This window comes from Rattus rattus, chromosome 5 (assembly GCF_011064425.1).
Source record: "Rattus rattus isolate New Zealand chromosome 5, Rrattus_CSIRO_v1, whole genome shotgun sequence".
Lineage (NCBI taxonomy): Eukaryota > Metazoa > Chordata > Mammalia > Rodentia > Muridae > Rattus > Rattus rattus.
In genome coordinates this window covers 11544428-11553711 of record NC_046158.1, presented here as the reverse complement: position 1 = coordinate 11553711, position 9284 = coordinate 11544428, and the positions used below count along the sequence as shown (strand labels likewise).

Genomic DNA, 9284 nt, shown 5'->3' with positions numbered 1-9284 from the left:
TCTGCTTCTCTGGCCTTTATTAGTGCATAGTGGTCAGTGCTGGACAGTGTCCAGAGCACACGACATACAGACTCCATCTTCTCGTGACCCCTTCCTTCAGTGTCCCCACATGGCCTGGGCACGGCTGCAGGGGTGGGTGGAGGCTGGGGCACCTTATGATTCCCGGATTTTCATCTCGGCAACCTTGTAGGAGTAGCGGTGGCCTCGGCCACTTAGCCAGTTGATGCCATCCGCATAACTTTCATGGGAGCCAGGCAAGTAGCGCCCGTTGAGGTTGGACTGGTGACAGTCGTGGTACCACCAGGCTCCGTGGAACAAAGCTGCACAGTTCTTCCCGCCGTTCGTATCATTATCTTGGTCATGGGTTGAGAATGCCATGTTGTTGTGCTTTGTCAGGGAGTCTCCTGCAAAGACCTGTCAGCCCTCAGGGCCGAGGCGGAGCCCAGCCCTCAGGGCCGAGGCGGAGCCCAGCTCAGATGGGCAGGGACAGCTTGTGGGCCCCCTTTCACATCCCCACCAACAGCTTCAAGCTTTCTGTGTGATTTACCTGCAGTGCCCTCCAGAAACTGCCCCAAGGTCAGCTTGTATTTCTCCTGTTCTCCAGATACCTGGAATGAGCTGTATTTGGCATAGGAGGTTTGACCTTGGAACTCTCTTAAGTCAACCCGGAGCTCTTGGTTCCCTAGCAGCATGGGTAGAAGGAAGGAAAAGGCTCAGGCCGGGCAGAGTAATGGAAGGCAGGTGATGGCCAAGAGGCTGCTTCCTCACCATTGGCTGTGAGCAGGTGGAGGTAGTCATTACCCAACCAGAACTCCGTGCCCAGGTTGCCAAAGCCTCTTTTATAGGAATCCCAGTCTCGGTAGAAGTTGATGGACCCATCCACTCGTCGTTGAAAAACCTGTGGGGTGGGCAGGGCAGCCTGTGGGTGTCACGATCCTAAGAGCAGGAACCCGAGGGGTACGTCCAGGTCTGGTTGTTTTTGTTTGGTTTTTGTTTGTTTGTTTTGTTTTTCCCACTCCTATAAAGAACTGAGTGAGGATGAGGTTTCAGGGGCGGGGGATACAGGGGATTGAGGGGCAATTGGCTGATGCTAGCGGCCCAGGGCTGACATGTTTTGATGCATCTGCTATGACTGGGGTCCTGTTGCCCACTTAACTCACTTCACAGAGCTGTAGATCTGGCCCGTCAGTGCTTAGGGTGTCCTTGGAGGGCAAGGCACCACATCTTTCTTTTTTCTTTTTTTCTGGCTACTCTGCCACCTTCGGCTCTCCAGAGTGTAGCTGCTGTGTGCAAACTTCTTATGCCCCACACTGAGCCTCCTTACTCACGGTCCAGCCCCCACCATCCACATCCATGTCACAGAGCACAGTCAGTGGCCGGCAGTCAGGAAGATAGATGGTGTACCAGCCAGTCAGGAAGATCCCCCGTGTCAGCAAGTCTTTGCAGCTCCAGGGCCCTGTACCACGGGGAGGTGGGCAGGATTGGCCTGTACCTGGGGTATGCTCCGAGGTCAGACCTCCAAGCAGGGGATCCAGTAATGTGGGTGGGGTCCTGCTGTATTCTTGATAGCGGATAGAAGGGGCGTTCTCATAGTGCCGGCCTCCACAAGGGAGCTGGGAGGTCACTTACCTCTCTGGCACAGGGCGTCTCCCAGCTCCTTCTGACCTGGGCAGAGACTTGAGTGTTATTTTCTTCCTTGGTCCCTTCCCAGCACATATAACTCCCCTAGACTCCATATTACACGTGACATAGTCAGTGCTGTACCCCCCTGCTAAGGAGCCCAGCACAGCCATCTGGGTTGGCCCCTGCTGGCTCAGGCTCCTTTGTGTGTTGGGCTGCTGCGTGTGCTTTGTCCGGTCTGTGACTGTAGCCAGAGTTGGGATAGGTCAGGGTGCTGGCTGGGAGGCTAGCTGGGCCCACAGACTACTGACCATGCTACTCAGCCCCCAAAGCTCACTCTCCTTTACTAACAGCCACAGGGAGAGAGATGCTGGAAAGTTTAGAAGAGGCTTTAGGGTGTACTCACCCAGTGGTGATGCAGTTCCTCTCTGTCCTTTCTCCCCTGGAGGAATACAGCATACCAACCTTGTCCCAGAGCTGGGAATCCTGCCACATCCTCTCCTGTTCACCCCTCCCCCAGCTTTCAGCCTCTCCCCTGGCCTGTGAGCCCCCAACATTCTGATATAATGAGCCAGGGAGGCTTTGGGGATCATTGAAGCCATGCTTCTGGGAACACCCACCCTTCTTTGTATTCAAGGCTCCCCTTAAGCCAACAACACCCTAATCCCATATTGCTCCTGGTGGAGCGGCCCTTTCTGGTCCCTTCCTCAGAAGCCTTGATTACCAGGCTCACCTTTGACTCCTGGGGGCCCCATGGTTCCCGGCTCTCCTGTAGATAGAAGGGGCGTTCTCATAGTGCCAGCCTCCACAAGGGAGCAATTGGGCTCCCTTGTTAGACAATTCTTAAGGGGTGTGTGTGTGTGTGTGTGTGTGTGTGTGTGTGTGTGTGTGTGTCTGGACCTCAAGCAGGTAAACACACGGGGAGAATCCCCTCTTACCTTTGCTGCCGGCGGGTCCCATCTTCCCTGGGCTGCCCTGTAAGCCCCGTTCCCCTGTAAACACAAGGATGAAACTGGATCCCATCTCCTAGGTAGGATTGGAGAGAGACTGACCAAGGGGAGGTGAGGGGGAATCCCTGTCCCATCCAGATTGCTACCTCTCCCAGCAGGACTTCCAGGCTCCCCTTTCGGTCCAGGTGGGCCAGGAAAGCTAGGGCAACTTTGGATGACAGCCACCTTGTCCTGGGCCCCCAGACCTACGATCTTAACATCTGCATAGACAAAAAAAAAGAGGGGTGGCTTTGAGTAGCATTAAAAAACCCACAGCTTTCTGTACCCATGAACACTCAAGCAGCCTCGGATGTGGCCTTAGGCTGCCCTCCTGAAGTGTCCTGTTCACTGCTGCCACATGGGCAGACACACACAGAATGTGTTTGTCCACCTTCCCGAGTGGACCCTCTCACCTGGACAGGCACCACTCTCCTGACCCAGGGCCTGGGAGGAACAGAGACAGAGCAGTACTGGAAAGGCCCACAGCATAGGCCACCACATTGCTCTGGATACAGCGGTCACTCCTTGACTCCCTGGCTCTGGGAGGCTGAGGCTGGTGAATGATGTATGAAGTGAAGACCCTCGCTGCCTGGATTCCTCACAGCTCAGCTTTTCTCCTGAGAAGGAGCCCAAATTATAAAACCAGGCACACTTCCTGTGTGTCACCAGATGGCCAGCACCACACCCCGTAGTTCCCTGTAGCGCACGAACGCAATACTCACAAACTCAGCACACTTTCCCACCCCCATTTCTCAGCATGGGGGATCTGGGGGCACGAGGACGCCACCTCCTTCTCTTCCTTCTCCACCTTCCTCTTCCTCCTCTCCCTTCCTCTTTTGTTTCTCACCAAAGAAGTAGCTCAGAAAGCCAAAGCTTGACAAAGGGTCCTTGGAGGGTCACCTACTAAGCCCCCCAGAGCCACATGCTGGGCCTCTCAGCCTCCCAACCATGTGCACGGAGACTTGCTGAGAGAATATGAGGCACTAGCTGGCCACTGGGCCATGAAAGAGCTGGGCCTGGCCCTCTGGGCCAGCAGAACCCTCGTTCTGCCCTGCCTACCTTTTTTAAAGATTTATTTATTTCATGTATACAAGTGCTGTATCTGCATGCACACCTGGATGCCAGAAGAGGGCATCAGATTATTATAGATGCTAGAAGCCACCGCGTGGTTGCTGGGGAACCAGGACGTCTGGAAGAGCAGATAGTGCTCTCAACCTCTGAGCCATCGCTCCAGCCCCGCCCTGTCAGCTTAATACCTACCTACTGCAAAGTCTGGCACTGGCCTGACTAGGGCTCAGTAGTGAGCAGGGTATCCATGGGGACCTGAGTGGCTGGCATGGTCAAGGAACTGGTGACAGGAGAAGGGTGTAGTCAGGTGATGGCTACAGCTGGGGTGTAGAGTCCAGGTGGAGGCTGCTCGCGGTATGGCACTGAGCTCTGGCTAGCAAAGCCCTCTCTGCCAGGATCGACTGCCTGACTCCAGTGCCTGGCTTCACAGACTGGCAACTATTGTGTCTGAAGCTCCCCAGGAGCCCCTGTATTTACTTCTGGTGATTCTCAGAGTATCTCCTCCTGTCTCTGGCTTTGTGTCCCAGCCACCAGAGGAGTTTGTTTGCCATTATTAACCCAGGAAGGAGCCAGGAGATTACACCACCAATCCCCTCAGTCATTGGAACCAGCCAGGCCAGGTCTTCTCCTCTGGTGGTCCCTTACTTGCTGTGTGATGTCCAGGAAGTGCCTTTGGCTCTCTGTGTCTTAGTTCTCCATCTACTAAAGAAAGCAATAGAAATGACTAACCCTGACCTGATGGCTCAGCCGTCGAAGGCTAGGCTCACAACCAAAGCTGGAAGCCATCACTGCCTGTGCTCAGTGTTTGTCTGTGCCTATCATCGGTGGGACAACCCAGGGTCCCGGGTGGAGTTCTCATTGCCAACACTGTCCCTTTATAAAAGAACTTATTTTCTTCAAGAGCAAGACAGACCTGTGTAGCTGAGTTAGAAGATGCAGCGGGGGCTGGGGATTTAGCTCAGTGGTAGAGCGCTTACCTAGGAAGCGCAAGGCCCTGGGTTCGGTCCCCAGCTCCGAAAAAAAGAACCAAAAAAAAAAAAAAAAAAGAAGATGCTGCAACACACAAAGGCTGTTCTTAACTGCAGAGGAAGGTGGGGGGCTGAGTCTCTTTTCTGCCTAAGGGCCCGTTTCTTCTCCTTTCCTTGAGCGAGATCCTTTTGCAGCTTCCTGCCTGCAGGTCAGACCCCTCAGCCTCATTCCTCCCCCAGCATGCCTCCAGGCCTCTGACTTCCTTCTCTGTCCGCACTGGCACCAGTTCCTGCAGAATGTGCTCTTTCCTGCCCCAGGCCTGACCCCTGAGGCCCATCAAAAAGCCAGCTCTCTAACAGAGCAGTAGCTTTCCCCCATCTCCAACTGCAGCAGGCTGAGGCTCAGGCTGAACGCTGCCCAGTCCGGGGGTCTTTCAAAAATAAAAAGTCCAGGAATGTAAGTAAATAAATACTTGCTTTAAAAGCCATTAAACCTAAAAAGTCTAATGTGGAGAACATTTTCCAGTCACCTCCTTTCAGCCAACTTTACACCTGGGTCATTTTTTTTTTTTTAGATTTTATTTTTATTTCTGTTTAAAGATTACTATTTTATGCATGTGAGTGTTTTGCCTGCATGTATGTCTGTGCACCATATGCATGCCAAGTGTCCATGGAGGCCAGGAGAGGGTGTTGCATCCCCTAGGACTGGAGTTTACAGATGGTTATAAGCCTTCACGGTCCTCTGGAAGAGCAGCCAGTGCTCAGCTGCTGGGTCATTGTTCCTGCCTCTGGATTTCTGTTTTTAATTGTGTGTGTGTATGTGTGTGTGTGTGTGTGTGTGTGTGTGTGTGTGTGTGTGTGTGTCCATCCGTCTGTCTGTCCATGTGTCTGTGTGCATGTACAGGTGTGTGCAGGTGCGGGAGGAGGCCAGAATAGAGTGGCCCCCTGAAGCTGGGATTTCAGGCGGTCCTGAGTCACCTGACTTGAGCACTGGGACCTCCACAGAAGCAGTATTCACGAGCTGTCTCTTCAACCCTGCTAATCATTTTTCTTTCTCCTGTTTTTGGAGACAGGGCTTTTCTGTGTAGCCTTGGCTGTCCTAGAACTCGGAGAGATCCACTTGCCTCTGACTCCTGAGCGGCGAGATTGAAGGTACGCATCAGTACCGCCCAGCTGCTAGTCCCTTTTCTACACTGTGCAGTTGAATTTTAGTCTTTTAAATTTGGATAGGAATTGTGGCATATGCTTTTAATCCTGAAACTGGGGAAGCAGAGGTAGGAAGATGTGTACAACTTTAAGGCTAGTCTGGTAGACATAGTGAGTTTCAAGTCAGTCAGGGCTAAATAGTAAGACTCCATCTTAATTTTTTAAATTGGATTGGGAGTGTAGCTCAGGGGAAGGGCATTCACTCAGGTACATGAGGCACTGGCTCTGCTCCACGCTATTTCTAAAATAAGACAAAAACAAAATAAAAACACCACTGGAAACCTATGAGAAATTCCTTCCCACTTGAGTTCTATCTACTTCATTTAGTGTTGGACGGTTCTAAGATCACTGCGGCATATTTTTCTGTAGTTGACGATTCTGTGCGTGCACGTAGGTGTGTGTGTATGCGCACATGTGTGTGGAGGATAACCTTGGGTGTTGTTTCTTCCCTCATTATCAATTATTTGTTTGTTTTTTTGTTTTTCTGCGGCAGGGCTTCACTATGTAGCCTGCCTGTCCTGGAACTTGCTCTGTAGACCTCGAACTCAAAGTTCTGCTTGCTTCTGCCACCCAAGTGCTGGGATTGAAGGTGTGTGTCACCAGGCTCGACATCTGTCTACCTTTAAGATAAAGCTTACCGTCGTCTGTTTGTCTGTTTCAGTGTGTATCTCTGTGTGGGGTGTGCTGTGTTTGTGAGGGTGAAGGGATGCACATGTCATTAGTCATGTGTGGTCAGACAGCAGCTTTTGGGACTCGAGGTCACTCGTTTCTGCAGTGCTGCAGGTGGCCTTACGCTGCAGCAGCTTCCGGCTGATGCTCCAGCTCCCGGCTCCTTGCAGAGGCACTGGGACTGCAGACACATGCACAACTGCTTCTGGTTTTCTATGTGTGGGGCTCTGGGAGTTGAACTCAGGTCATCAGTCTGCTGAATTGACTGGTTTTTTTGTTTTGTTTTGTTTTTGTTTTTGAGAGAGGCGGGTGGGTGGTGGGGTAGAGGGGCTCTAGAACCTGCCGAGTAGGCTACACTGGCTGGCCATTGAATCCAGGGACCTACCTGTCTCTGCTCCTCCAGTGCTGGGGTTGCAAGCACGCATTACTTTTCTGGTGTGTGAGTGTGTAGGCCTGAGCCCGATATCCACGTCTTATTTAATTATTTTGGGGTGGGTTCTTATATATTTTCCTCACATGTATATTAAGATCTCAGAATATAAACCTGTTGTTATACAAGAATACTTATCTTACCTTATATTTTGAGACAGGTCCAGCGACTTTGAAGATTTGGCGACAGACCCAGGCCTGTTTGCCACCTCAAGGTCAGGGTGGCAGGTGCTACTACAAAGAACCAATGTGTGATGGAGAGCTGGGCATTGAGGCCCGGCCCCTGGCATAGCTGTAGCCATTTTGTTCCGTGCCCCCAGCTATCCCATATTGTTGCTGTAACATGCCCGCCAGTCACTGACACAGAGAAGTGACTCAGAACAGGGCCATGCTGACCACATGCCCTGATATGTTCTTTATGTTCTGAGGTTTGTTAATCTTAAGAAATTCCAGAACCACAGGCTTCACTTAGGACCCATCAAAGTAAAGGTCAATATGATTTTATGTCTAAAATGGCTTGAGCCAGGCCCGACCACTGGGTAGCACTTCCAGCACCTGCATATGAGCTCACTGTGCGTTTCAGTTGTAGCCTTGTTAAGCTGGCCCTGAGAGATGTCCAGTGCTCAGCTTTCGTCTCTCCAGCCTGCGCTCTCATCCTGGTCGATCAGTCTTGAAGTGTGCATTCAGTAAACCATCCCTGGTTAGCTGAGACCTGTGTTCTGTGGTTTGTGGGGCGACTCCTGGACCTCACCAGTGGGAAAGAGAAAAACATAGCAGTGCCTGCACTACAGAGAAAGGAGGGACTGGAGACGTGAAGGCAGGGACAGTGAGACAGGGGGATGGTGACAATGACACACAGAGAGAGATAGTGACAGAGAGAGAGATGGTGACAGAGAGAGAGAGATAGTGACACAGAGAGAGATGGTGACACAGAGAGAGATGGTGACACAGAGAGATGGTGACACAGAGAGATGGTAACAGAGAGAGATGGTGATAGAGAGAGAGAGATAGTGACACAGAGAGAAATGGTGACAGAGAGAGATAGTGACACAGAGCGAAATGGTGACAGAGAGAGAGATGGTGACACAGAGAGATGGTGACACAGAGAGAGATGGTGACAGAGAGATGGTGACACAGAGAGATAGTGACACAGAGAGAAATGGTGACAGAGAGAGATGGTGATAGAGAGATGATGACAGAGAGAGATGATAGAGAGAGAGATGGTGAGAGAGAGAGAGAGAGAGAGAGAGAGAGAGAGAGAGAGAGAGAGAGAGAGAGAGAGGTGGGGGAGGCGGCTGACGTCACTCATTGCCCAGCAGGATGGGTAGGATGTAGTGTAATACTTTATGAAGATGCCTTTGCTCTGCCCCAACAGGCTGCATGGCCATGGGATCCCCCTGGCAACAGAGCACCACTGTGGTCCAGGAGGCCTTGTTGGCATCTGTGGTCCATGCTGCCGCCCCAGCAGTGATGACCTCCATGTGGACAGCCCCTGCCACTAAGCAATGCCTTCATGATGTCCTTGGGAGACCACAGTGGAATCTGTCTGTTAGGCACCTCTGGCAGCAGGCCTCTGTGTTTTGTGGTTCTAGAGGAGGCAGGGGAAAGCTCAGAGGTTGAGCGGGTTGACTTCTAGAGTTGACCACTTCCCAGTGTATCCTCACACGGCCTTCCTTGGTGGAGCCTATCTTGTGCCTGTCTGTTGTGGACTCCGGGTCTGCTGGCCTACTCTCATGGTCACCTCCTGATGGTTAGCTCCCTGCAGACCGTCCCCACATGCGGCAGGGTGCTGTGGCCTCATCCAAGGACCTGGGAGAGCGCGGTTTGTAACACTGTCCTTCAGCCAGCCTAGCTCTGGCCCTGGGCAGGGAGGCCTTGATGGTAGATGGTGTATAGTCCAGCAGTGCTGTTGAGTGGCGAGAGCTGACTGTGAGTTAAGCTGGCCCTGGACAGGGAGAAGGACTGTAGTGCTTTCTTGTTTTCAAGATTCCTGGCTACCAATAAATGGCGGCCAGACCCCTTATGACCTGGTCTTGGGGGTTTTCCCCCTGTTGGGGGGCTATCACAGGACACTCCAGAAGTATCTAGACCTACCTCTAGGGTGGGCCTCACAGAATTCCCATTGCAGCTCAAACAACCACAATTATGGCATGTCCCAAAGGTCCAAGGCACACAGTTCATACTTAGTTCTTTCTTCCTGTGAGTGATGGGAGGCAGGGAGAGTCAGGAGGTGGGAGGAATGGGGACCCCAGAAAGAGAGGCGGGCCAGAGAGCTAGAGGCCTGGAGCAGGCACTGCCTTTTTCCTCCATGCCAGAAGAGGGCACTCGTGGCTGG

The 9284-nt window shown here is 52.3% G+C and overlaps 1 protein-coding gene across 1 annotated transcript; it reads right to left on the bottom strand.

The window, feature by feature from the left end:
* Window positions 1-3147, bottom strand: LOC116900099 (ficolin-1). The gene is made up of 10 exons (XM_032901878.1): window positions 3023-3147; window positions 2717-2830; window positions 2559-2612; window positions 2354-2389; window positions 2027-2062; window positions 1630-1665; window positions 1329-1456; window positions 769-898; window positions 548-682; window positions 1-404 (listed from the first exon to the last, which is right to left on the bottom strand). Exons 1-10 carry the CDS (start codon window positions 3108-3110, stop codon window positions 154-156), a joined length of 1008 nt encoding a protein of 335 aa, XP_032757769.1. The 5' UTR covers window positions 3111-3147; the 3' UTR covers window positions 1-153.
* Window positions 3148-9284: the final 6137 nt, after the last annotated feature.

Excerpts from the sequence above, each read along its gene's own strand:
- LOC116900099 (XM_032901878.1), bottom strand. The coding sequence starts at position 3,110 with ATGTGGTGGCCTATGCTGTGGGCCTTTCCAGTACTGCTCTGTCTCTGT. Across the intron at positions 2,831-3,022 it reads GGAGAGTGGTGCCTGTCCAG|ATGTTAAGATCGTAGGTCTG; the intron begins GTGAGAGGGTCC and ends TTGTCTATGCAG. Across the intron at positions 1,666-2,026 it reads AGGAACTGCATCACCACTGG|GTCAGAAGGAGCTGGGAGAC; the intron begins GTGAGTACACCC and ends GTCTCTGCCCAG.